Genomic DNA, 27,372 nt, shown 5'->3' with positions numbered 1-27,372 from the left:
GGCAGGCGGGAATCGAACTCATGCGGAAGTGGCTTTAGACTCTCAGTGCTGCGCTTTAACCCGCTGTGCCACCAGGGAGGGCCTTCAACTTTTATTTTTAACCTGTGAATGTTTGATCTCGGTAGTTAGCCTACTCATTTCTTAAAATTTGATTAACTTTGCCTGGTCTTTTTGTAATTGTCTCTTCCCTAGTGCACCCTTCCCTTCCTTCAAAGATATTCTAGCACACTTATTTGACTTTTTTGCCTGATCACTGCACTGTTGTCCCTCAGTGGTTGGACTTTTGATGTGTCTGCTGAGTCTGACTTGTGGGGGCTTGGTTCATCCTGTGCTTTACAATATGGGGTATGGGTTCGTATTCTTCCGGCATTATCTGACACTGTCAGAAGGGTGAATTCTCCAAATGTGGATTTGGTTTTGCCCAATCTTCCAGATGCCCTTGGGATACAAATCCAGTGTGACCTTTTCAACCATAGGGCCATGAACTGAATGTTCATATCCCACCAAAACTCATCTGGTGAAGTCTAAACCCGGTATGATTATTGCTAGGAGTTGGATGCTTTGAGAAATACCAAGGCTTAGATGAAGTCAGGAGGATGAATCCTCCACAAAGATCACTGTCCTCCATGGGAGAGGAAGAGTGAGCAGAGTGACATGGTGGCCTTCTGTGAGCCAGAAGAGGAACTGTCACCAAAAAAACACTCTGTCAGCTCCTCGATCTTTGACTTCCAGCCTCAAGAACCAGTAGTTACAAGTGTGTACTGATTGAGCCTCCATGTCTGTGGTCTTTTGTTAAAGTGGATTGAGCAGATGAAGATGTTGGGGTTTCCTGGGTACAGTGTGCAGTGTGTACTTGAACCCCATATACCCTCAAGTGAGCAGATGAAGATGTTGGGTTTTCCTGGGTACAGTGTCCAGTGTGTACTTGAACCCCATATACCCTCGGTCACAGTGGTTGTCAACTCAGAGATCCTCTTTGCCTGCTTCTCTCCTGTCTCCCAATCCAGGCATAACTACACAAGTTTCCTCCCCACCCCCCACCCCCCGCTCCCTTCGCTTTTGCTGCGAGTACTTTTTTCTTTCATATTTCACATCTTTGTAGATGGCAAGTGTAGCCCTTCAAGGGAACTCCGTCTCATGTGACCCAACACCCTCTGTCTCACGGCTGTATGGTTCAAGCCAGTCTCCCGGCAGTGGTTCCTGAGCTGGGGCTGCGCTGTTGGGAAGTGCGTGGAAGGTCTTGGTGACCCGCAGCACCCAAGGGATTTAGTGCCCAGGAGCCACGGAGGCTTATAGCACCTTCCAGCTATACAGTTTTCCTCCCGAAGATCTTCCTCTTGCCCCCACCATTAGCGTCTCCCCTGGGAATGTGCTCTAGGTTGGGGACCTGATGGATTTGCCTGGCACCTCCTTGGCCTTGGGAATAGCTCTTCATGCCCCCACCCTTAAGTTTCTCTACTTTGGGCTCGGGCATTTCTGGGCACTTAGCTTTGCATTTAAAAGGAATTTTGCTCGGTTGTATTTGGGATTGCCAAGTGTTTTGTGGATGTAGTTTTGCTGGCATTTCTGGCTACCCAGCCTGCAGTCTGGCTAACAGACTCGAGTTCTCCTGCCACCTTGGGCATCAGCTTGACCTCATCCCCCATAGGGGAATGTGCAGGAACAGCATTTGCTGGGCAGCCTGGGGGTCCCATTTGCAGACTGCAGGGTGCATGCTGCCCTTGTGAGTCGTGGAGCCCCAGCTTGGTGCTGAGCCAGCCGTGACTCCTGCAGCCCTCGGGCTCAGTGCAGGCAGGCCATGTCCTTAGCCATTTCCACAGCCTCTATAGGTTGGGACCAGGCTTGCCTTTTCTGTCTAGTCGCTGGCCATGTGCACAGGGCCAGCTGCATTTTATTCTTACACCGGGGACCACATGACATAGGTGATGGCCAGCAGGCAAACCAAGCCACTTCTTTGATCACTACAGTTGTAGCACGAGTAGTAATGAGAAGAAATGTGAGGAAGTCCTCAAGCTAGACCAAGCTGGGGAATGGAGGGCCCCCCACCCCCCTGCAACCATCCCCATTCCTTGCTGGGGGAGCGAGTGCAGGGCACAGCCTGAAAGCCTGGCTGACGCCGAGGTTGGCTGCCTCCCTGTTTCCCGGCCTCCTTAGTGCTTGGACAGGAGAGGAAGGCAGCAGTTTAGTGCTGTGCTCCATGTTGGACTCAGACAGTCTCTTTGCAGACCAAGACTTTCGTCCACAGGTTCCCCTTCCACGCCCGTTCTCTCTCTCCTGGTTGGAGACGGTGCTGTCTGTGATCTCGACCCAGGGCCAGATGGGCTTGGTCGCCGCACCGGCATCCCGTGCGCTGGGGGATTCCCCTGCCCACGAGTCCCGCTGTCCTCGTGAGCTGCACGGATCCGTAGTGCTCGGTGGCGTCTTGTCACTTGCGGGGCACAGAGAGATTTGGCTCCAAACTCCAAGTCTCTGGACTCTGAGTCTGTGTGATAGGGACCCTGCAGTTTCAGATGAACCTTGAGTAGCCTTAGTGTTCTTTCCTTCACTTTAGCCTAGCATATGGTGGGTATGAGGGAATATGATGTTAGAAGAGGCTTGTGGTTGGTCAGAACTGTCAACAACAGCCAGCACAGGTGGCAAGGGCCGAGTGTGTGTGTCCCTGGGTGCCCCTGCGGACATCCTCCTATCAGGCTTCGTAGACAAATTGGAGCGGGACACACTGTAATGATTACTATGTACTATAAGCTATGAATAATAAAACTACACTGCAGTATCACATAGTAATAGCAGCGGGAACAGTGAAAGCAAAGACAAGCCTAAGATTTTCTGAGTCAAGCGCATGGAGCCCCAACTTGCCGTCTGTGTGCACGTCGGGAACTTGACCCCACGCCAGGCGCGGCTCGTGGGTGCAGCCCTACCTGCAACGCACACTCTCTGCACACTCTCTTCTGGCTTGTCTTGCAGGGTACAGCCTCTGTAGTGAGCAGAGCAGCAGCGCCGAGACAGCCCCAGAGGAGAGCGAAGGACCAAGCTTGGAATCCTCCGATGACACCGACCACAGCAGCAAGGTGAGAGATTTTCATTTTCACTTCTCATGGCTGGAGCCACGGAAGAATGCCGCCAAAATGTCACCTTTGCAGCGGTGTATGGTTAGAAACCTCTCCCTGGGCCAAGTGTTTTTCCTTGCAAACAGGATAGGCGATCCAAATGACAACTTGCTCACAAACCCACATGCGAGACGATAGAGCAGAAACACCTCTCCCTGCCCCGGCGTCTGATTTCACCCCTTTTCCTTCTCACCCCCCTGCCGGCACAGGCTGCCGCGACACCCCAGATGCGTGTGATTTTTCCTCTTGCCCACAATCGATGGTCTCTGTGGTGAACTCCGCCTACACGAGCTGTGTTCGTATCATTAAAGGTCAGCCTCATTTATGCTGCGGGGAAGGGGACCGTCTTTTCATTAATCCAAACCGAAGCTTCCTCGGTAGGCTGAGACTGTGAGCAAGTTTTTCTTCCCACCCTCTGGTGCCACACTGGAAATTTGTTTTCCATAACTCATCCTCCTTTTGTCCCACTCCACGGAGTTCCATGGGGCCAGAGCCTCTTCTCCCATAGCTGCCAAAGCACAGCCATTAAAAAAACCCTGGTGTCCCCATATCCGACCCGCCTCCCTTGTGACAGCAGTAGATGTGGCTGTGCTTCCGTATTTGTTTGATGTATCTCTGCTGAGCCTTCTAGGGCCTCCTCACTCTCTTGTCTGATGTTTGCCAGTCATTTAGCCTGGGCAAATCCTCTAACTTCAGGTGATGCCTTTGCTGTCTCATCTACCATATTACCAGGGTGATGCCTGCCTTTGGCCAGCGGTGGGTGACTCGGGGGGGTCACGTGTCGTACGTGGGGCACGTCGATGACGGAGATAGCCTTCCCCATTGTGAACCAGGATTCCACGACCCACGTGGCACTCGTGTTCTTTTCTGTGTCTCAGCCTTTATGCTTTGCGGTTGGACTTTCTTGGGCGTGTGTGTTTGACCGACCTTAACATTTCTGATACCTGTCATAGGTGCTCTCCCCATCAAGCATCTTCATCTCACTGCTTTTTATATTGAGCACAGGATAAAATCAAATATTTAGAAGTGATTTTAGTCTTGGTAAATTTAAGATTTATGGAGGGAACGTCTTTATGTTGTTAGTTAAAAACCAGATGAATAGAAATGTACATGTTTACCTTAAAGTTAAAAAAAGAAGCCGAGGAAACATCTGATTAAAGTTACTTTTTCGGTGATTCTTATTTTGACCTACTTTTTGGGGGGGAGGCAGGGCAGTAGTTAGTGCTCACAAATCAGCGATATTTCCCCAGTGGGGTAAGCTATTTGGAAGGGTATTGGTTAAGTTATTCTATCATTGAAACTTAAAATGTTAATTCTCCATTTCTGATTTGGGGAAATAGCTATTTTTCCCATACCCGAGGTATTTATTTCTGAATACTTAGGGAATCGGATCATTTTTTGCCTCACTGTAACGGTGGTGTTCTCACTCCCATGTGGTTGGGAGGATTGTTTCTGCTTTCAGTTCCATAAGTCATGAAGTTCTCAACAGAATCCTCTTTAATGTTTGGTTCTGGTGGTGGATTCAGAGAGGAAGGAAGGGGCCCCAGGATTTTGTTTGACCCCAAGTGCCCCCTTTTCTTCAGGGTTCTGTCTCCAGAGAACAAAGTTCTAAACTCTCCCAGAACAGACAGGGTCGAAAACAGCCGTACACGATGCTGTTCCTGGATTTCTGTAGAAATGCATGATGGGCTCTTCAAAATGATTGACACATTTGGGTGGTTTGGGTATTTTTAAAGCTGGTTCAGAGGATCACATTGAAACCATAGGTTCATACATTCCTTTTCACTAGATTGGACTTAGGGAACATGGGGTGATTCTATACACCACAATACTCTATGGTTTTGGCCTGATTCAGATTTTACCTTCCTTACTTGAACTATTTAGCCAGACTTCTCAACTAAAATAGCTTTTAATGAATTAGATTTCTCACTTAGGATATTTGAAATGTAAAACTTTAAATTGAGTAGTGGTTCTTAGAGGCTACATCCTACTGTGTTTCATTAATGATTGATGAAAGCTAATACTTAATTGAGCGCCTGGTATATAATGGGCCTTGTTCTGTATTAACTCATCTCATCTTCACTATACCCTGGGAAGAGTGATACTCTTATCCAAGATATCTATAGTATAGGTGTTGGAACAGAGAGGTTCAGCAACTCCCTGAAGGTCACACAGCACTAAGATAGCAAACCCAGGTCTTATGTGGCTAATTGCTATGTGAAAATTGTCTTTGGCCAGATTATTGTGGTCTACTGTTTAATACCAGGTTTCATAAAAGGAAGGAATTAATTGGTGCTGTTTTGAGCCAATTAGATATATATTCAGAAGCCCCTTAGATGTCTTCCCAGTGCTTCACCTTTCTGGGCATGTTTTTATGGTTTAAAATAAGAGCGGGCATATTACGTTTCTTGATGAAGTTTGTTTTTTGCCATGTCTCCCCTATCCAAGTATAATTTTTCTGAAGAATAAACTGAACTTTAATTTTTAAGTTGTGAGCTGCCCGAACCTGGAAGGGTCTGTTAGCTTTAATTTGAATGCAGGAAGAAAGGTAGAAACAAATGTGTTCCTGAACACACTGTAATGAAATGAACCCACTTGTCATTTTTTCTCTTGGCTGATGGTTTTGCTTGTTCAGTTCTTCCTAAATCAATTATTCTATGAGATATTGGGCGGGAGACAGCAAGCCCTTGATGAAGTGTGTGTGACACTTTTAAAATAACTGTTTTTGCTACACCAGGCAGTAAGGCGTTGAATAAGTGGATAATTGTGAGCTTGTGGTTGGGGGTGGGGGGGTGGCCTTGGAATGTCACATCCACAGTGGGGGAGGGACTTGCCCACCGCGGGGGGCGTCTGGCCACCTCCTTCCTCTGGTGTCTGTGGGTGAGAACCTCAAAGGGCCTTCCTCACCACTCACTTCCCTGCTTCTCATGGAAAACTCTTGTCCCTGGAAATGCTAATCAACTCAGACACTCAGTGTCCTGCATTCCAGGCCCCTGGCAGCTGGGAATTTGTTTCCAGTTAGCCACAGGGGCACAGGGGCAATTTTCAGAACATTTCCACGTTCAGAGTCGCCTTTTTCCTTTGGAATCTAAATTATTGTCTCAGCACTGCCTGCTCTTGCTACAGAGCATTAGCAGGGAAGTGTGAAAATATCAAACTGTCAAGAAACAGTTTGCTCTCTCCTGCCAGCTCACTACCCCGAGAGCCAGCGGGGGAGGGGTCTTCAAAGTTGCTGGTGCTGGGCTACATGCTCGTTCTGGCCGGTGCCGGGAGCTGGCCAATCAGCTGGCCCCGTCTGCAGCAGCGAGCTTCCCTCCATACAGGCAGTTTTCTGCTTTTGTTTTCTTGCCTGGCTGGCTCTCCCATCCTGGAACTTTTGTTGAGGAGCCAGATGAAATCAAAGCACCGACGACTCTCCTCTCCCACTGAGCCTTTGACCCCTCCCAGTGGGCACTGAGGGAGGTGGTGCCGCTCTGGAGGTTGCACTGGAAGGAGGTGCTGTTCCCAGGCTTGCACGGTCGCTGTCCTTCCTGTGCGGAGATGCAGCCGTGGCTTTTCGTGTAGAGTCACAGGGGCACTGTCAGCGAGGATGCTCTCCTTGGACCTGGAAGGCGTGGGGTGTGCCTGGAATATGTCAAGAAACTTCTGTCTTTGTGTCAAACACGTCAGGTGGTAGAATTACCATGAGAATCTATTCCTGATGATGTCTGCTTTGTGGAAAATAAAGCGCAAGCCCAGGATGGAAAACAATGGCAAGCCTGGGGATTCTGAGTGCCGGACCCTCCATGGGGTGAGCCCTTTCCCTGTGCCTGTGCTGTGTCCCCCGTCGCTCTGTGTCCCTGAGAGTGAAGGTGCTGGGGCTCATCCCCTGGCACCCTTCCGCCCCAGGGTCCCTCACCTCATTCCGGCCGTGGGGGAGGGGGATCCGTAGTTGCTGTGAAGTTGAATGTGTCTAGTCTCTCCAACGGACTGATAGTTTGATGTTTACACGGCAGAGAGACGTCTTTTGCATGTCTGCTCACTAAGTGTCATTTGACCTGCGCCCTCTTTCCTGAAATGTTGAGAGTCTGTGTCCCTGTGGCTCTGTCCCGTCCTCCCTCACCCCCATCAGGTTGGGTGGCTGCGGTGTTCCCCACTATTTCTGGAGCGAGGCCTTTCAACCTGCCTCCTCTCAAGTTTTCAGTGTTTTTTCTCTTCACTGCTGCTTTCTAGAGTGGGAGATGGATGGGAAGTGTCGGCTCAGGGGTGGGTGAACAGACTGATGGCCTCTGGCCTGCCCGGGGCAGGTTAGTTCTATAGTAAATGTTACCTTCTCGTATGAGTCCTTTGCGGTGAGCGGTGAGGAATAAGTCCACAAAATGAAATTAAATGTACGATAGCGTAATATTAATCTTGGAATAGGCCAGCTCTCAGATTTGGTGTCATTTAAGGAGACTTAACTTTGGCACTCGGTACACCTGATTTACCTCAGTAAAACTTTCATTCTTCTTGGGTGTTTCTACTTCAAAGGTTGCTCAAAACGACCGGAAAGCGGTAGAGAACTTGAGATCACACTGTGTGTCTGGTCTGTGCCGTGATGGAGTGTATCACATGGCTGTTTTTCTCCCCCAAAGCTTGATCAAATTTTAGGTCACTTTAGCCCCCTTTTAAATCTGTAGGAGGTGCTGTCTTGGTCCATTTTAGAACTGAACTCATCTGGAGACTGAAATTGCCTTTGGTGATTGCATAACAGGAAGAGCTTCAACAGCCAGGTCGCCTGAGTGGGGAGCGAGCACTTCAAAGTCTGCCCCCCCACCCCATTTATACTTTCTTTTCATCTTCCACAGGAAGAGAATGACATTGTAAACGGGGCTCTGCAGTGTCCCCTTCTTCCTCTGGGCTGGTGGGACAATCCTGAGACCTGACCAGGAGACAACTCTCCCCCTTAAACTGTTTGAAACTGGCAGCTCTGAAATGCTCCAAATGTGTCTCTGTTTCCACGGTGATTGTCTTCTCAAACTGGGAGAGTTTCTCCTGTAGGAGAGACCTGGGCTGGCTTCTGAGCAAGCCTGAGCTCCTTGTGCCAGAAACTTGGCTTTCAGGGGTGTGTTGGGTCTCCCCACCCCTCGGAGCCCTCTCGACAGGGGTGTCTGATGTGTGGATGGTCAGATGATGCATCGCTGTCATCACCGGTGATGGAACGGGCGGGCAAGGCACCCATTCCTGTGTCCTGTGTCCTGTGTGGAGGACTCCAGGCCCTGAGGCTAGGTGCTGGTGGGTTGGGGGTGAAAGAATTAGGGAAGGGGGAAGAGGAACACAGGAACAAGGGGACAGTCACCTTTAAAGGTGAACTTGGTGTGGTCTGCATGTACAGGTGATTTTCAATCTAAACATCTGAGACATGTTATAATGAAGTGTTACTTCCTGTAACAAAAATTAAAAAGGGAAAAAAGCATATGTTCCCTTAAAAAATTTTTGGTCACAGTCGGGGATCAGGAGGACTATGAAACTGGGCCACAATATGTAAGATTTCTAAATTAGAGATATACTGAAGAAGACTTGCATTCCCTATTACCTTGTAAGGATATTTTTGGGTCAGATTTGAGGAAGAAAAACCCTGAAACTTAACAACATCCTTTCAGTTGTTTTCTAGTAAAAATTCTATGAAGAACCTTCTCTATAATATCCCTTGACAGTTACACATCAGAATCTGTGGTTTTTTTTTTTAACGTTAATAACACATGATTGATAGTAAAAATATTACTGCCATTTTGATCCAGTTCCTCCTGATAAACATGAGACTTTGCACATGGAATCAGAGAGTAGGCTGGGCAGTGGAGACTGCTGTGCCCCTCTTGAATTTCAAGGTTACCTACAGGTCTAGCATAGGCTGAGCAATGTCTCTATAAGGAAGAAATGCCGGAGGCTCTCAGCTCTCAGGAGACTCAAGGGAATGCTTAGGTTCCCCTGGGATGTTGCATGCATTTCCTAGTATTTCAGTATTGGGCTTGGGGGATATCAGTGAGCACCCAGGTTGTTTGGGGAGGAAGTTTGGTAGGAGATGGCTAGATTTAGAACAATAACTCTAACTTATCCCAGCATCCCTCTAAGCTGAACTTTCCCCCTGGGACCTGCTGAACAAAAAGGATACCAGACCTTAGAGGTGGTGAGCTTGACACAGGCAAAGGCAGGAATCCTCCTCACATTTTGAAAAATGGAAACCTCTACTTGTGTGGTAGAGAGGGGAATGCAAACCCAGAAATCCCACCCTCAGCCTTTTATCACTATGGCCAGGTGTAGCTGAGAATGGCCACAGGGTAGTATGATGTGTGTCTGGAGCACAAAGGAAACTGTCTTTTGGAATTTCCAGCTTTTGATATGCGTCTTTTCTAAATGTTTGCCTTTGTGTTTTCAAGGGTGGGTATAATAGAATATATTTCACATGGCAGCTTGTTTAAATGATAAAACTGAAAAAAGTACTTGAATTCTCTGATGGGAATGCAGTGATGGGTTTATTTATCATGTGTAGAAGCTAATTTGCAATATGTGTCAGGCAGTGAAGTGACTGTTGGCACATTTAGAAAAGCAGGGTGTAAGCAATGGCGCCATTTATACATTTGTTGTGTTGGATTTCTTTGCTAATGAACAAGTCAAAGCAAAGAGGAGAGTTTGGGATAAACTGGAGAGCAGGGCAGTTAATTTTCAGCCATTCTTTTACAGTTATCACTGGATAATTAAAAAAGATGTGTAAAGTGTTGCTATTAAGTTTGTTCCTTTTTAACTTAAAGCTATATTTAACTGAGTATTTAAGGATGACAAGAGTTAGTAAAATCTTATGTAACTAAATAAAACTGTTGAGCTTATCTCTATGAAACAAACTGATTAAAAACAAGTAGCCCCTTTTTTAATAGCCATAGTGAGATATGATTCACATATCACACAGTTCAGACCATTTTGGTGAGTTTTTTGTTAGTCACAGGAGGGAAAATTCCCCCCAAGGATATTCGGTGTCTGAAATATGATTCCATGGCAAACATGGGACATTGCTCCCAACAGGCATCCACCCTTTCTGGCATGGAAAACCATGGTCAGTCCTGCAACAAATCAGCTATGGTAATTAGAAGAGAATTGGAATAACAATTTAGTGGCTTTGGATCTGTTTCTACTCTTTCCAGGCAGAGCTTTTCTTCTAATGCATCCTTGCTCCATCCTGATTGCCCGTGTCCTTGATTTGTCTTTATTCACAACTCCCTTCCCTTTGGGATACACTAACAAGGGGGAAGGGAATTAGTGCTTGCTTCCTTCTTGTCTTTAGAAATTGCCCCCATGTAAGATAATTGGGTATTGGTCTTCTGCCCTCGACAACAACTCCAGCCTTGACGTTCTTCTCTGTGTACTTGGGAGCTGTTCTTGGGAGGATGTTCTCACATTCCTCCTGCTAGGCAGGAGATAGAAGAAGAGCTGTTCCTTACACGTGTAGGTCTTTATTCAAAATACTTTGTGCCTAGGGATAAATTAGACAATTGACAGAATTGGGGAAGAGAAGTTTGGGAAGATGGTCACCACCTTCAAGGACATCTCCATCAAACATTGGTAGAGTAGTGCATTTGTACAAACATTAATAAACCAGATTTTGTTCTATAGAATAACCAGGAGTGAGTCAGCAACCTTTATAGGTCCTGCCACTTGCTCATCGCATCCTAGAAATTCTTACTGAATCGATCTGGAGGGTGCATAGGGCACTGGGAGGTTGGCACAGCTCACCCCAGGTGACCCCAGTGTGCTGCCATGGTGGAGAATGACTGCCCGAGGGGCGGAGGGGCTAACAGCCTGTCTACAGATGATGACAGGGTGCTGTTGACAGTAACTTGAGAGGTTAGAAATTTAGTATCCTAGAGTCTTACACATCTACCTGAATCATCCTGGCAGGAGATTAGATGGAGTCTGGGCACTCACTGAGGCTTTGTTCAGAGCCCAACACCCTTTTTTCTTAGAAGGAGAGGTTATTTTTTAGCCTTTTGAAAAGTTGGAAAGATAAGAAATCGAGTGTGGAAGCAAGCAGGCACTTGACGTGCAGGTTTCTTGTTGACTCAGGCAAATGGGAAAAGGAGTCTTGGCATTATAGGTGGATTTGACAGGCCTTTAACGCTGAAGCAGGGAACTGGCTACACGGGCAGGCCAGCAGACTGGGGTGCAGGAGGCAGTCAGCAAGCGAGCCTCCCAGCTCCCACGATCTCTGCCCTCTCTCCCTGGCTTCTTTCTAGCTTTTCTTCTTTCTCACAATGTCTCATAATAATCTCTCCCAGGCTTCCAGGCTTCCATACTTACAAGCTTGTGCACCTGTGCTCACGCTCCTCCATCCATGTATCCATTATTATAGGCGCACCTGCCCTGTGCTCCCCTTTCCAAACACTTTTTTGCACCACATATCACGTTGGATGAAACATGTTCTCATCAAGCCTAGGCAGAAACCAGGCACAGGTGGCAGCCATAGAGGCTAGTGGTGGGAGGGCGAGAAAGAGCCCGACTTACTCGACTTAGCCTGCAGAGAGTACGTGGGTTTTCTAGAGCTTCCTTGGTGTCCTTGTTTAACAGAGCCAGGAAGAATCTCAACTTGTAGCATTGTCTTCCAGCGTTGCAAAGAGATTTCGACAGTGCGCTGAGCGGGAGTCTGATCATTATTAGCCTTGTATCTTGGGTGGAACACACTTACCTTCTCTGTATCTCTGTCTGTTCATTGGCAAGCTCCTTGCAGTGAGGTAAGAATATAGACATTGAGCCACAGTGCCAGGTTCAAATCCCAGCTCTGCCAGGTTCATGTGGTGTGATGTTGGATGAATTACTTGTCATTTCCACTGTTAAAAGGGAGTGAAGCTGGCCCCTCCTTAGCCGCCGGCTGCTCTGCAGTGGGCCCTCCGTGTGCGAGAGCCCCCACATGCGTGGAGAGTTGGGGGCATTTGGAATCCGTATGTGACTGCTCAGTAATGAGCACGTTCAGGGGTCAGGTGAGTCTGTCTAATGAGCGGTCACCTCATCTGTCTTCTTCTTGGTGCTCCCAAGAGCACAGAACAGGTGGCCGCGTTTTGCCGCAGTCTGCATGAGATGAACCCCTCGGACCCCAGCCCGTCTCCTCAGGATCCCACGGCGCCACAGCTGGCCACCATGAGACAGCTGACAGACGCCGACAAGCTGCGCAAGGTCATCTGTGAGCTGCTGGAGACCGAGCGCACCTATGTGAAGGTGCGTGTGCTTCTTCCCGCTTGCCGTGGATGCTGGTCCAGACTAGAAGCAGAACCGAGTCGCGGTTGCCGAGAGCTGCTTGGTCTTGCATGGAATTCGGCTTCTCTTCCGAATGTTAAGCTCTCCTTTGTGTTTTCAGGAGGCTCATCTGTTCTTACAGCAATTCATTGAGATGATTGAGAAAGGAGATGACAGTGATTATCCGTATAACAGCTCATTGACATCTATTTATTATATAATTTTATATTTTATATATATATATATAATTGATCCATTGAGTTAGGTGATGATTGTGAATATTAAGTGATTCTGACCTTTCTAAGTATGTGTTGGACTGATACTTAAACCTGAATTCTTTTGTGAAAAGCAGGAGGGTATCAGCTGTTTCCTATATCCCTCTTCTGACATTAGTTCTATTCATGTAGCTATTTGAGTCAACATACAATTTACTATATTTTCTTTTTACTATAATAGTAGTGTAATTATCTACTCCTATCACTGTATCATTTAGTTATATTAATATTTTGTTATAAACAACATGACTTGCTTTAATGATTTATGTCAGTGTCTACAGTAGGGGTTAGTATATTGTGGCCCTCAGACCAAATTCTGCCCTTGGGCTATTTTTGCAGATAAAGTTTTATTAGGTCACACTTTTGTGTCCTAATAAAACTTCCCTTCTACAGCAGTTAAGTAATTGTGACAGACACCATATGGTCTACAAAACTTTTAAATATTTACAGAAAAGGCTATCTTACTTGTGCTTCAGTGGACCTTAATGACCTAGAGGCTACAATGTTAGCATTTAGAACATAATTTGTGTTTTTTTCCCCTTCAGATTCTTTATAAAGACTTTCAGACTTTGGATATGCTAATGGGGTGTCCTTTTAACCTTTCAGGACCTAAACTGTCTCATGGAGAGATACCTAAAACCTCTTCAAAAAGAGACGTTTCTCACCCAAGATGAGGTATGGTAGAAACAGTCTTCACTCGGGAAGGTCACACTGAGTTTGACATGAGGAAGGGCTGGGGATTCCACATAAGAGAAAGCACTTGGGGTCCGTTTAATTGTCATACATAGGTTAAATATTGGTTAATTGTCACAATAGGTAGCTCTCGGCTTGCTCCTACTGAATATGAGCTGCCCCAGCCTCTGTGGTGGGATCACTCTTCTCTGCACTAACTAGCTCTGAAGGAAAAACTTTGACCCCAGAAGCAAATGAAGTTGCAGCACACTAATGAAATGGGAAGTGCACTGAATTCTTTTTTATTTGGCAGCTTGATGTGCTTTTCGGAAATTTAACCGAAATGGTAGAGTTTCAAGTAGAGTTCCTTAAAACTCTGGAAGATGGTGTGAGACTGGTCCCTGATTTGGAAAAGCTTGAGAAAGTGGATCAGTTCAAGGTAGGTCTCACTATGGGTGGATGACCCTGGAGGTAAAGTTGAATCACTTGTTAACACGTATCAGGAGGCTTTCTGTGTGCGGTGTTGAGTCTTCCTGGTGCTGCCAGAGGGGGTCAGCTCCTAAAGGGAGCATGAGAGGGGACTGACTGACCTCTTACTTGTCTAGCTAAGGTTGAACAGCCCATGGACTTGCATTTAAACTGGTGCATCTTTTAGGTTCTGCTTTGGAAGATGTACCAACCTTAACCTTTTATCCTGTTTATGCGGGGCCTTTAATACTTGCTGATTTACAAATTAGACAAGCGTCCTTGGTTACCCAGCAAACACATTAATTGATGCTGTTCTGGGAAACTCTGCTGAGTGGACATGCGCATCGTTATCCAGAAGGAAGACATCCTTCCCTCACAGTGTCCCTGCAGCCTTAATGAGGATTTATGACTAGCACCTCTGTGAGGACACTTACTTTCCTCCTCTTTGCTTGGCTTTGCTTTACTGTTCTTCCAACAGAAAGCATGTGAATTCACACCCAAGGCGTTGACTTACTGTCACCCCCATAGAAGTCTGCAAAACAGCTTTGTTGAAGTATAATTGACATATAATACACTGCATGTATTTAAGTGTAAAATTTAATGAGTTTTGACACAAGTGTACACTTGTGAAAACTTGAAGACAGTTGGGATAATGAACATGATCATCACCCCCAAACATTGTCTCCCACTCTTTGATGATTCATCTCTCTTGCCTCTTGCTGCCTCTCAGCCACGGCAATCATGCCCTGCTTCCTGTCCCCATAGATGCCTTTGATGCTGGCACTTTATATAAATGGAATCGAGCAGCATGCATGTAAGCTGAGTAGCACCTTGAACTCAGCATAATCATCTCATGTGCGTCCGTGTTGCTGTGTGATAGTCCAGGGCGTGGGTGCTCTGCCCTTAGTCCTCCTTTCAGCTTCCCTTAGGCAGCTGGGCTGTTTCCAACTGCTTTTGGCAAAACAAATACAGCTGCTGGGAACATTTGTGCTTCCGCTTTCATTTCTCTTTGGTAAATACCCAGAGTGGGGTGGAGGGTGAATGAAGTTGGTCTGGCTTTTACACCATTGGCCTCTGTGGCCATCACCTGCGGCCTTGATCTTGTTGCCATAAAGGGCGGGGGCAGGTGTGCCTGACTACGGACACCTGAGTGCGGCTGTGTGCGCATGTGCAGAGCGCCAGCCTGCGCCTAGAGGGCAGGATATAAGCGGGCGTCACTCAGACCATGAGAGAACGCCAGAGAAAGGCGTTTCCCCTGTGGGCCGTTAAACTCTGTGAAAATGATGCTGAAGTCTCCAAAATTCTCCTTCAAGTCGCTAGAACCAACAGTGAACCTACCCAGCCTGGGATGGTTGGGAAATGGACAGGCCTGGATCGTGTGTGCACAGCTGCTGGGCATGCTTGCATGCTGCCTTGCAGAGTGGCTGTGCTGGGGCACGCTCTATGGCCCTTTTTCCCTCTCATAGGTTCTTTTTTTAAATTCAGTTTCATTTTATAAATACATATTTTACATTATTATTTGTCACTTTGTACATTTTTCTCACCTCAGTTGTAATCCCCATGGACTTCCCACCACCGCTTCACCCCTGTGCCATCACCATAGTCCCAGGTGCTCTTCTCACCCCCGTTTTGATCTTATTCCCCTCCCCTCCCCTGTAGAATGTCTCTGGTTGATAGTTGTTAGTTGATGTTCTTTTTAACTTTATTACAATTGCTATATAATATGTATGCATGTATGGGTCCCCCCCCCATCCCTTACGCTCCTATGAGTGAAACCATATGCTCTTTTTCTTTTTCTTTCTGACTTATTTCACTAAGCGTGATCTTTTCCAGTTCCATCCATGTTGCCACAAATGGCATGAGGTTTTTTTTTGATTGCTGTGTAATACTCCATTGTGTTTATATACCACATCTTCTCAATCCAGTTATCTATTTTTGGGCATTTGGCTTGACTCCACTTCTTTCCTATTGTAAATAGGGCAACAATAAACATAGGTATCCTTTTAAATTACTGTTTTTGTGTCCTTTGGGTAGATACCCAGGAGTGGAATTGCTGGATCATATGGAAGCTCCAATTTTATCAGTCTGAGAAACCTCCACACAGCTTTCCATAGTGGTTGTACCAGTTTGCATTCCCACCAGCAGTGTGGGAGAGTTCCTTTTTCTCCACACCTTTGCCAACATTTATTGATGCTTGTTTTTATAATATGTGCCTTTCTCCATGGTGTGAGGCAGTATCTTGTTGTAGTTTTGATTTGCATGTCCCTTATGACAAGTGATGCTAAACATTTTTTCATGTGCCTTTGGCCATCTGCCTTTCCTGTTTGGAGAAGTCTCTTTTAGCTCTTCTGCACATTTTTTGATGGGGTTGTTCACTTTGTTGAGTTTCAGCAGCTCTTGGTATATCTTTGTGATCAGTCCTTTATCATTTGTATTATGTGTGAAAATTTTCCCCCAGTCAGTGGGGTGTCTTGTTTGTTTTATGTAGTGTTCCTGTTGCTGTTCAGAAGTGCTTCAATTTGATGTAGCTGTTTATCCTTTCTTTACTATCCCTGCTTTGGGTGATCTGCTCACAGGTTCTGTCTCTACAGCAGTCACTCTACTGATTTCTGGCCATTCTGGCAGAATGCAGCATAGCCTTAATTTTCATGTCCCTAGTGACTTCTAACACAAAGCATCTTTTTCTATGCCCATTTAACCCTAGTCTGTCCTCTTTGTTGAAATGTCTGTTCTTTGCCCATTACTTTATTGCTTGCTTTCTCATTATTGAGATTTGAAAGTTTTTTGGCTATTTTGAATGTAAGTCCTTTGTCAGGTTATAATTTGCAAATATTTCCTCCAAGTCTTTTCAGACAGTGGCTCTCAAAGAACAGAAGTTTGAAATTTTGATGAAGTTGTAATTTTTCAGAATTTTACTTTTAGGGCTTTCCTGGTGTTATATCTGTGACATCTTTGTCTTAACTAAGGTTATAAAGATTCCTTAGAAGTTCTGTAGCTTGGGTATTTATAGCTACGTCTGATTTATCACAGTGTGATGAATGAGTAAAGTCAGTCTTTGTATATAAGTATCTAATTTTTCTGGCACAGTTTTTTGAACCGACTGTCCTGTTTTATGAATGACCTTTGTGCTGCCATTGAAGTCAGTTCAGATGTCCCTGTGTGGACCGTGGGCACTGCAGAAACCTGGCTGGAACACCAGCACACCATCTGTGTCTGCAGATTGCACCAGCCACGGGTGGGAACCCAAGTGAGGGGTCAGGCCTGCGGTGACTGCTTCTGCTCCCAGCATGCCCCATGTCCCTCACCTTTGTATTATCCCACAAACAATACAGCATAACCACTGTTCACACAGCATTCATATCCTAGTAGGTGTAGTAAGTGATCTGGAGGACACAGGTCGGGTCTAAGTGGTTACCATGTCCTCCTATACAAGGAGCATGAACTTCTGAGGATTTTGGTCTTTGCAGGGTCCTGCAGCCAACCCCTGGCAGCTACTGACTGGCACCTATATGCACATTTAGAAGCCAAAGTGAAAGCTACCCCTTCAGGGTATTTATCTGTGTGTCATCTCTTCCCACTGCCTCCTTAACAAGAGCTATTTAGAAAACCCATAGCATTCATACGCCTAAGAATAGGAACATTTATTTACATATAGTTCTCTAAATCCCAGTAAAAATAATGTCAGATGCAGAAAAGTTGCAAGAAGAGTACAAAAATACTTGGATACCCTTCACCCAGAATCGCAAACGTCTACATTTGCCACTCTCTTTTCTCCGTTCTTTCCTGTCTTCTGCCTGGGCATTTGCTATATGTAGAGTATAATTTTTTTCCCCCTGCACCATAAAGAGCAAGCTGCACCAAGGTCTCTTTAGCCCTGAAGATTGCATGTAGTTCATTTGGGGTGTATTTAGAACGTGTGGGTGAATTAACTTTCTCCCCTTTGGGGTGGTTATGTCTCCATCGGAAATCACAGTTTGGTTTCTCAGTTTCTCTTGGCGACGGCATATCATTTCTCAATGAGTTAATTCATTGGACAATGGGAATATTCACTTATCCCCGTCTTTGCTATGGGGCCAGTTTTTGGAGGTTACTTTTATTGAGTTAATTGCCAAAGGACAGTTTGGCGAATAGAAATGCTCGTAGAACAAAACTGAGTTTGGCGAACATGAGTGTTAGAAATTGTTCCAGGGAGAAGCTGGTGATTGACTTTTTCCCCCAACAAGTCTAGTCTAAGCAGTCACTGTTGTAAATCCCATTTAAGTGGGACCCCTTGGTGGGGCCCGGCACCAGGTGCACAGTGAATATTGTGCCCCAGGGCCCTGGTCAGCATTGGAGATGGTTTCTGGGTTGTCAGTGTTCACCCCCAAACCTTTTGTTGTCAGTTTCCACCATTGCTGCTCTTTTTAAATCCTGCCTGTGTATTGGGCTTAAAATATATAAACGTTAAGATATTCAGACCATGCTAGGTCCAAGACAGTGTTGGAAAAAAATAAGTTCTACTCAAGACAGTCTAGACAGATGTTGATTTACGTCTGATAACACACACCTGAAACTTGTATGTTTAGTGCAGTTAGTAGCGTAAAACATGAAATTAGTTCTTCGGTTAAATAAGTCAAATTTTGATTGACAGTGGAGGTCAGATTTTGATAGCTTCCGCTTGGAAATTTGCAGTGTCTGTCAGCCTATGAGGAGTTGTGTGAATTTCCACAGAAGAGATACTCCGGGTAATTCCAATTGCTGTGTACAAACCCCTGTTCCTGGGGCATCTTGTGCCCTGAGCTCTTCTTAAGGTCAGACAGTCAATGAATACTTCCTGGTCCACCCCTGGTTGGACCAGGGAGGATAAAGGACTTCAGCATTTATGTGTAGAATTGTATCAAGGCAAACAAATGGTTAGCTTGATGGGGCTAAGAGAGGGATTACACTTGCAGCTTTTTCCTCCAAAACCTTTCTGATTTTAATTATTGAGGGTGGCTCAAAAGTTCACTACTCCTGCGGAGTTCTTGTCAGGAGTGAGGCTGGGATTGTGTGGGGCTGTAAGATACAAAGGGAGAAAGTATATCCTGTAGGAAGAAAATTTAGGTCTTTAATTGCCAACATTGCTTGGCAACTTTTTTGTTGTGTAAGTAGTCTGTCAGAATCCTCTGCGTTATTTATGCGCTAAATTGCATTTTTGTAAACTGAATTTATCACTTAAATCTAAAACCTTCATTTTTTGTCAGAACCTCATTTTTAGTCTATTGTTTTTTTTTAGAGGAAAAACTGAAAACCCCCACCACCCTCCATTATAACCCCTAAAAACCTAACTTTTGATTCTAAACCCTCACCTCTCTGTCTCTCAGTAAGTGGATGCTCTGGATGCCGTGTGTCTGCAAGCTCACCTCTGCTCAGTAGCTGGCATCTAGCCTCCTCCATAGCTTCTGGGCCACTGCGACTTTAAGAGACATGATGCATAACGAAACTAGGTCCTCCTTGTTGGCTGCTATTCTTTTGCTCTCAATGTTATAATGAAACAGTTGAATTAAGTGGTGTTATTTGAGGATCTGTGGTATATTTATTTAAAATTTGTTGCATAAAAAGTATCCCAGGGCCTCCCTGGTGGTGCAGTGGTTTAAAGCGCAGCACTATGAAACTGTCCATAGCCACTGTAGCACCAGTTCCATCCCCGGCCAGGGAGCTGACCCAGATGTCTCAGCAGACCTCTCCTGACCCACCCACTGCTCCCCTCAGCAGTGGATTTCAGTCAATCTGCCTGTATTGTTCTCCACTCTGTCTCTGGTGAATCCTCCCACCTGCACCTCTGGCCTGTACCCCAGTTCTTGTATGCATCAGTAATATTAAAAAAAAAAAAGAGTAGCTCAGATGAGGACTTCGTGCCTCTCTCGTGGCCCCAGCCTCCCACAGTGCTGTCCTCTCAGTGCAGAGGCTCAGGGCTGGAGACATGATGGCCAGTTCCCATAGTCAAGCATTGCCTTTGATCTTGCAAGCATGTTTCTGATGCTCGGCTCCTGCTAGATGAGAAAGTGGTGTTGGGGCAGGACTGTAGTTAGCTACCGGGAGATGTGTTTTCTATTTTCGGCATCTCTTGACCTTTATTTGGTTTGCCACTTCTACCTCCTGATGGGAGCTAAGGAGAGATTTCAGATTTCTGTCTCTCCCGAAATGCCATGTATATTTTTCTCATTAATGTTCACGCTTCTCAGCAAAGCTCTGTAAAGGCAAAGCTTAAAAATTGGTGACATCTTCACTGTAATTGCAAGAAGGCCAGATCCCACATGGGCTGCGCTCACTTGTGAGCCCAACTACTCTATGATGGGCAGTTTCAGGTCATGGCTGAGCAAGGGGGTGGCTGGGCCAGGTGGGGAGGATTTGTGTTTGTGGAGGGGGTGAGGCAGATGTGGCTCCCTGGGACATCCTGCAGCTATTTCCAGAGGAGAAGGAAAAGGAACTAACTGCGCTTTGTCTCATTAAATCCAGAAAGTGCTGTTCTCTCTGGGGGGATCCTTTCTGTACTATGCTGACCGCTTCAAGCTCTACAGTGCCTTCTGCGCCAGCCACACGAAAGTCCCCAAAGTCCTGGTGAAAGGTGAGGCCTGTGAGGTTGTGTGTGTGTGTGTGTGTGTGTGTGTGCGTGTGTGCGCTGTTGCAGGTGGGAGTTTTGGACAGAAATCAAAGTCTCAGATACTGAGAAATGAAATGTATGAATATCAATGATTAGTTTTGTCATTTTCCTTATAATGAACATTTTGACAGCTCAACATTGATGAGTCACTTTGTAGTTATGCAAAAACATAAGAGGTTAGAAATTCCCTGGTGAAATATGATGAAACATCCCTTCATTAATTTTATTATGGTCCACTACATTTTGTTGGCCTCTCTCAGTTCCTGGAGTGTGCTAGCAGCCACCATCTCCATTGCTACTATTTCATTCACTCAGGAAAACCCCTCAAGTGACAGTTGTGTTTTGCACCAACGATTCTTATATTGGTGAGCTCCTTTTCCTGTGCTGGGAAGGCGATAGAACATTCTTAAGAAAGACATTTTGCTTCCAGAGGTCAGCCTGGGGTAGGTGGTAAGAGCTCAGTAAGTCAGATAAACCGTTTCTTAGGAAACATTGTAGAACTGATAAGTGTGATTTCCTAGAAATCTCTGGAAATCAGCTTCCTCTTCACACTGTGAGCAACTACTAATCAAGGCCCTGAATATGCAGATCATTTATGTAGGTTCTGCTTATGTTGCTGCCACAGAACTAGCTTTATTTCATCCAACACCTGCTAAGGGAAATACTGGTCAGGCGGGGTCTGGTAACAAGGCCCGGCCCTGAGCAGTGGCATCCTGGGTGACGGTGACCGCTGGTATAGCAGGGTTCTCGGTCAGCACAGTCAGACAAAGGGTCCCTGGTCTGCTCCCCCGCCTCCTCTGGCGTGTCACGTGCTCCATGGATCACACAGTTGTGTGTGTCCTTTTAGACATTAACTGAATGCTTGTTGTTAGGCGATTGTTGTTCTTTGATGAATGACAGGGTCAGTGTGGCACTTGGTGTTACTTGTCATCGTTCATTCAAATTAAATTCTGCCCCTGTAGATTTTTCTTAACTCGATGGCCTATCTTGCCCCTGAAAAATAGGCCCTCAAAGCTGTCCCTCAACACGCTAGGTAGTGCCCACGCTTTTCTAATGGCCAGATGCGCCATTTGGAGAGAACTCAGAACAAAGCACCTGTCTCGGCTCCTCACAGATTCCCAGCGAGTGTGGCCTCACACGTAGCTGGAGACGGGTCCAGTTTTGCTCATTGTGAGCAGAGCATGCCACGGTCTTATTTTGAACTTGAAGGTTTGGTCCCTTCTTGGTGTGGGAACCTCATTCTCCCAGCCCACAGGCCTCAGAAACTTGGCCTCTTCTCTCTAAGGATTTTTTCTTGGGAGAAGGAGGCATGGTGGCTGACCCCCAATGTCTGATTCCTCTCATGGGGCTCAGAATGGTTGAAAAGGATGAAAAGATTTAGGGGCTCTTACCCCATGATTGCTGTTGGCCTTAGTTGAATAAAGACAACGAGAAGGATCATTTTACAATTTCACAAGTCCCTTTTACAGTGTCTTTGGGTCTTAGCTCACACGCCTAGTGGACATGGAAACCTATTTTTATCATACTTTAAACAAAATACTTAAAAAATATATATCCTGACTGTTAAGTCTCTTTGCTAAATGACCCCTCCCGTTCCCCATGTCGGCCTCACCCCAGGCCCCCTCACTGGCACCTGGAAGGTAAGCCTTGCCACCCTAATTATCCATGACAGGTGTCCTTTGGTCTTGTGGGGGCCCACAGCTCCCCGGCAGCTTCTCAGCCTAGCTGGGGCACAGACAATATCTGGGCTGCAGTGAGGCCTGTGTGCATGGTGGTAGCTGTGGCTGTCCCCTCGGTTGCTCCCAGTCCTGGGCAGCAGGGTCTCTCTGCAGATGCTAACTGCAGGTAGCACCGAATTAACACAGACTAGATCTTAAAAATCGCTCGCTGAGGGGGCCCAGGCTTGATGTGATGAACGTTCCCGGCTGCCAGGGTGGCTGCTTCCATTTTTTTCCTGCCTTTTCTTAAAAGAGCTTCTACCAGTGATGAAATGTTTGAAAGATTAGGAACACCAGAGACAAGAGTGTTCCAGAACACAGGTTTTCTTCCTCGAGCAGGTGAGGAGAGCAGATCCGGAGACAGTTGCCTGGAGGGGGGTGGGCAATTGTCCAGGGCCAGCGGGAGGCACCAGGGTGGGTTAGAAGGCTGAGGGGGAGGGGAAACGTGGGCTAGAGCCATTGTCATGGTTTCCTTGGGAAGGAGTGAGGTAAGCAAGCCCACGATAGGTTGGCTTGAAGAATTAAGCTGTTTCTGGGGTGTGGGGGCTTCCCAAGTGGAGTGGTACTGGAGCATGGAGGAATGGCCCAGAGTGTAAGAGCCTAAGAGTTTGATAGAAGAAGGGGTGTGTATGTGTGTGTGTGTGTTGTGGGTCGGGGGGGCAGGGGAAATCTGTATTGTTAGACTACGAGTAAATAAAATAAATATTACTAACTTGGGGACTTGCCAGCCTTGGGCTGTAAGGCCCTGCATGTCAGAAAATCAGAATAAAGACAATTCTAATACATGGAAGCTAAACAGGCACCCCTAAAAGGCCACATGTCTAGGATGTACAAACCTGCTAACTCATTGGACACTCCCCCACCCCACCCCCCCAAATCAGCTACAGACACACGTGTCACCAGGCCTTCCACTGTCTGACCCACTTGCCCATCTCAGTCCAATCCTGTAAAAAGGCCTCTTGGACTCTCCCTGGTCATGCAGCCGGTTACAGCACATCACTAAGAAGCTAAAGCCACTTCAGCATGACTTTGATTCCTGCTCCAGAGGTGACCCACATGGCACAGCAGACCTCTCCTGGCCTGCCCACTGCTCCCCTCAGCAGTGTACTTCTACGATCTGCCTGTTCTGCTCCCCACTCTTGTCTCTGGTGAATCTTCTCACTGCCCCTGCACCTCTGGCCTGTACCCCAGTTTTACCCCAGTTTTGTATGCATAAATAAATACATCTTCAAAAAAAAATTTTTAAAAGGCCCCTTGAAATAAGTGAGGGGAGCCCTGGCAGGGAATGGCCTGGGCTTTCTCCCCAGCCCTGTTTTGACTCTTCCAGCCAAGACTGACACAGCATTCAAGGCCTTCTTGGATGCCCAGAACCCAAGGCAGCAGCACTCATCCACGCTGGAGTCTTACCTCATCAAGCCCATCCAGAGGATCCTCAAGTACCCACTGCTGCTGAGGGAGCTCTTTGCGCTGACGGACGCGGAGAGTGAGGAACACTACCACCTGGACGGTAGGCCTGACCCCTGGGCCTGATCCCCTCCAGGCCTGGGCTGACAAGCCCCACCCCCACTCCTAGACCTAGGCACCCTCCACCCCCTCTGGGAAGCCCCTCACCACCTGGCCTCTTGCAGTGGCCATCAAGACGATGAACAAGGTTGCCAGCCACATCAACGAAATGCAAAAGATCCACGAGGAGTTTGGAGCTGTGTTTGACCAGCTAATTGCTGAGCAGACTGGTGAGAAAAAAGAGGTAAGGGCACCGTATTCTTGGGCCATCTCTCTGGAAAACTGGGTCCATTGGGGCATTCTTTTTTCAAATAATATAATAGTTTATTTTTACATCATTTTTCCATCTCAGTTGTAATCCCCGTGTGCCATCACCATAGTCCCATAGTCCAGTGCACTCCCCCTCCACCGCCCCCATTTTTGATCCCAATTCCCATTCCACCCCTGTAAAATGTCTCTGGTGTATAGTTGTTCATTATTATTATTATTTTCTCCCCTGGTCCTTTATACTCTTGCTATGAGTGAAGCCATCAGTATTTTTCCTTTTCTTTCTGTCTTATTTCACTAAGCATGATGCCTTCCAGCTCCATCTATGTTGCTGTGAAAGGCATGAACTTATCTTTTTGATTGCTGAGTAATATTCCATTGTGTATATGTTACCACATCGTTTTAATCCAGTCACCTACTTTTGCACTTGATTCCATGTCTTTCCTATTGTGAATAAAGCAGCAATAAACATGGGGGTGCAGGTGTCTTTTTGATTCAGTGTTTTTGTGACTGTTGGGTAGATACCTAGGAGTGGGATTGCTGGGTCATATGGAAGCTCCATCTTTAGCAGTTTGAGGAACCTCCAAGCAGTTTTCCACAGTGGTTGTACTAGTTTGCATTCCCACCAGCAGTGCAGAAGAGTTCCTTTTTCTCCACATCCTCGCCAACATTTGTTGTTTGTTGCTAGTTGTTTTAAAATGTGCCATTCTCACTGGTATGAGGTTGTATCTCATTGTGGTTTTAATTTGCATCTCATTGGGAAATTCTTTTTAAAGGGGTTATGTTGAGGAAATAGTTAGACACATGCTATTTTTATTAGCGGGACTTTTAACTGAGGCCACGAGGTGGCTTTTCTCCCTCAGCTGAATTCCATCTTTCTTCATTGAGCAAATGTGCTCCCAGACTCACCTCTTTACCCGCGGGACTGTGGGGTTTGATCTGTGAGAGCTCGGCCTGGTGGAAGGCCAGCGCTATAACCTCGAGCCTAGAATAACCGCCATGTACATTCAATAAGTATTTGTTGGGTAGAAAGTTTTATATATTTTGGGGCCTTTTTAAAAGTTTATTTAATCTATCAAACCCACTTAGAAACAGCGACAGGAGCAGATGCATCTGAGGACAAGCTTAGGGTGACTTGTGCAGTGCCTCACAGAGAGATACTCATGTGAATAAACACTGATGTTCTGGGGCAGGTGAGGTGATAGTTGTCATCTGTGCTCCGTACATGGGATTCACCTGGAATGTGCTCGTGCACTTCACCTCAAGAATAAGATGGAGAAATCCCGGGAAGGCACCCGCTGTGATGGGTGGAGGGAAGCTGGTGGGTAGTTTGAGTGTAGACAAGAGCAAATGACCTCATTTTCAGAGATGCTGGGGAGGGCAGGTGGTTATTGCTTCTTTTTCTCTTTGTTTTTAGCTTATTTTCTGAGCATGTTGGTTTTTGGACAGTATTTGATGTCTCCCTGTAATTCTCCCACCATCCCAGCCCCTGTGATCCCTCACTACAGTCCCTTGGTTCTTCGCACCCAGGCATTGAAGCCCCTCCCCCACTGGGTGCCTATGGTCAGCTTGTAAGTTTAGTGTTTTTCCTGACCCTTCATTTAGTTTCTCTATATTCTGCATATATATGAGACATAAGTCAGAAAGAAAAAGATAAACGTGGGTTATGTGCTTTATGTCTGCAGGGAAGCAAAAGTTTTCAGACTGTTGAAAGATAGTTTTCAGAGGTAAAATCAGCTCTTCTACATGTATAAGGAAACACACAGTAAAGTAAAGGGAACCAGGTAGGTTCACTGCCCAGGGAAGGAAGAAGACTGTCCAAGGGGCAAGCTGGTTTTCCCATAGCAGGCGGAAGTCAATTAGGTTGGCTCCAGACGGGACAAAGTGTATGTTACCTGTGGCCTATATTTAATAAGGGCCCATAGGTGTTCCGAGACAGCGTACTGGGTTACAACCTGCAGTCTTGTGACCTGGGAGGGCTTGCAGTCGAGGATGCAGTTTTCTGTGGAAATACAACTTATTTTTCTGCATGATATTTATAAGGAACAGATGTCCTTAGTCAGCTTGGCAGATAATTTAAGCAGAGTAGCGAAGAGATGGACATGGTTATTCAGAATTTAATTTTAATTTTATAGTAAAACATGTTTAAGAAGAAAAAGATATTGTGCTCATTAAAGAAAAAGGCAAAAGCCAGAAAAGACAAGGAAAAAACCTATTTACAATCTCAATCTATAGAACTCCACCACTTGTAATGTTTGGGTGTTTCTTGTGATTTTATCTCAATATGGAAGTGTATGCTTGAATAATTATAATTTGATAGTAATTTTGTATTTTCATTTTTTATGCTGCATAATGAATGTTCATATATGTTATTTTGAGTTATTCCAAGGATTCATTTAAATTATTAGACAGGATTTCAATGTACAGGTAAACAATGATTTCTTTTAATTCCTATGGTTCGAACAATCCCGTTGGCTTCATTTTGGACTGCTATGAAAAACACTACAATTTTTTTTTTTTTAATATATCATATGACTACCCCCTCCCACATTTCAGTTTATTTTATTTGGACAGAAGTGAATTTTATGAGGTCGTGAAAGTGAACATTTTCATTACATTTTTTATTGTGTGCAGAATTAATCTCTGGATTTTAATGATCTTGGGAGCAAAGGATCTTATAAAGATGAGCAGGTGATAGGATGGTAAAGTGCAGCAAATTTAGAAAAAAAGATGACTGTGATTCAAAGGCAGAGACTATAAAAGGGGAATATGGCTTTGGTGAAATTGCTCATCCTCTTAAATAAAATTCTGACAATCAAGTAAGAAATGTCCCCTGTGAGGAACAAAGAGATACAATGCTGTACAAAGTAGGCTCTTGTGAGCTGAGATTTTGTGAAAAGAAATGTACAAAAGATGCCTGGAGGAACATTTGAGTGCTTATCCGAGCCACAGAGAAGTGATATCCTGGGCCAGTATCAGGTGGCTAAAGTCCAGAAAAATGGAGCTTAGGAGAAGCTGTCAAGGATCAACCAAAGAGTGTTTTAGCAGCACAAAATGAGTAAGAAGGAAATGGACACCCAAGGGTCAGGGCTTGGTAGTAACAGCCAAAGACAGTCAGTGACTCGAGGAAGTGACCCCAGCCCACTGCTCTTTCTGTGCCCATCAAGAGACTTTACCCAAGGGAGGAAGGGTCTGGGGGACTGATGGGTCCTGGAGCCTGAGCCAAGGTTACTACCGCACTATCCTTGAGGAACATTGGACACTCAGGATGTGTAGAGAGGTGGGGACTGGAGATGTTGGGGGCAGGTTTCTGCAAAGCTCATTGTGACGTGACTGTGTCCTTCTATGGACAACTTCCATTTGGGGCCTGCATGGTTTCTTGAACACTCCACAGTGGATAGGGAGCAGCTGGGATGGTAGGTTTAGACTGACGTGGGCTAGACAAGGGCTGCTTGTCTAGGGTACCGAATCCTGCCTTAGGCCAGGCCCTCAGGAGGTCCCTG

General features: G+C 46.0%; 1 protein-coding gene across 2 annotated transcripts in view; it reads left to right on the top strand.

Annotated features, from left to right (window-relative positions):
* Window positions 1-27,372, top strand: part of TIAM1 (T-cell lymphoma invasion and metastasis 1) — a 128,224-nt gene that overhangs the window by 89,511 nt on the left and 11,341 nt on the right. For both annotated transcript variants that reach the window (XM_004675344.2, XM_004675343.2), the window contains 7 exons: window positions 2,965-3,068; window positions 12,147-12,326; window positions 13,226-13,294; window positions 13,605-13,730; window positions 20,237-20,345; window positions 23,427-23,606; window positions 23,728-23,846. In XM_004675344.2, coding sequence (XP_004675401.1) covers window positions 2,965-3,068; window positions 12,147-12,326; window positions 13,226-13,294; window positions 13,605-13,730; window positions 20,237-20,345; window positions 23,427-23,606; window positions 23,728-23,846 — 887 coding nt within the window. The remainder of the gene's footprint in view (window positions 1-2,964; window positions 3,069-12,146; window positions 12,327-13,225; window positions 13,295-13,604; window positions 13,731-20,236; window positions 20,346-23,426; window positions 23,607-23,727; window positions 23,847-27,372) is intronic.

The sequence above is a fragment of the Condylura cristata genome, unplaced genomic scaffold (genome assembly GCF_000260355.1).
Source record: "Condylura cristata isolate star-nosed mole 26May11 unplaced genomic scaffold, ConCri1.0 scaffold00003, whole genome shotgun sequence".
Classification (NCBI taxonomy): domain Eukaryota; kingdom Metazoa; phylum Chordata; class Mammalia; order Eulipotyphla; family Talpidae; genus Condylura; species Condylura cristata.
This window is presented reverse-complemented; position numbering and strand designations above follow the sequence as displayed.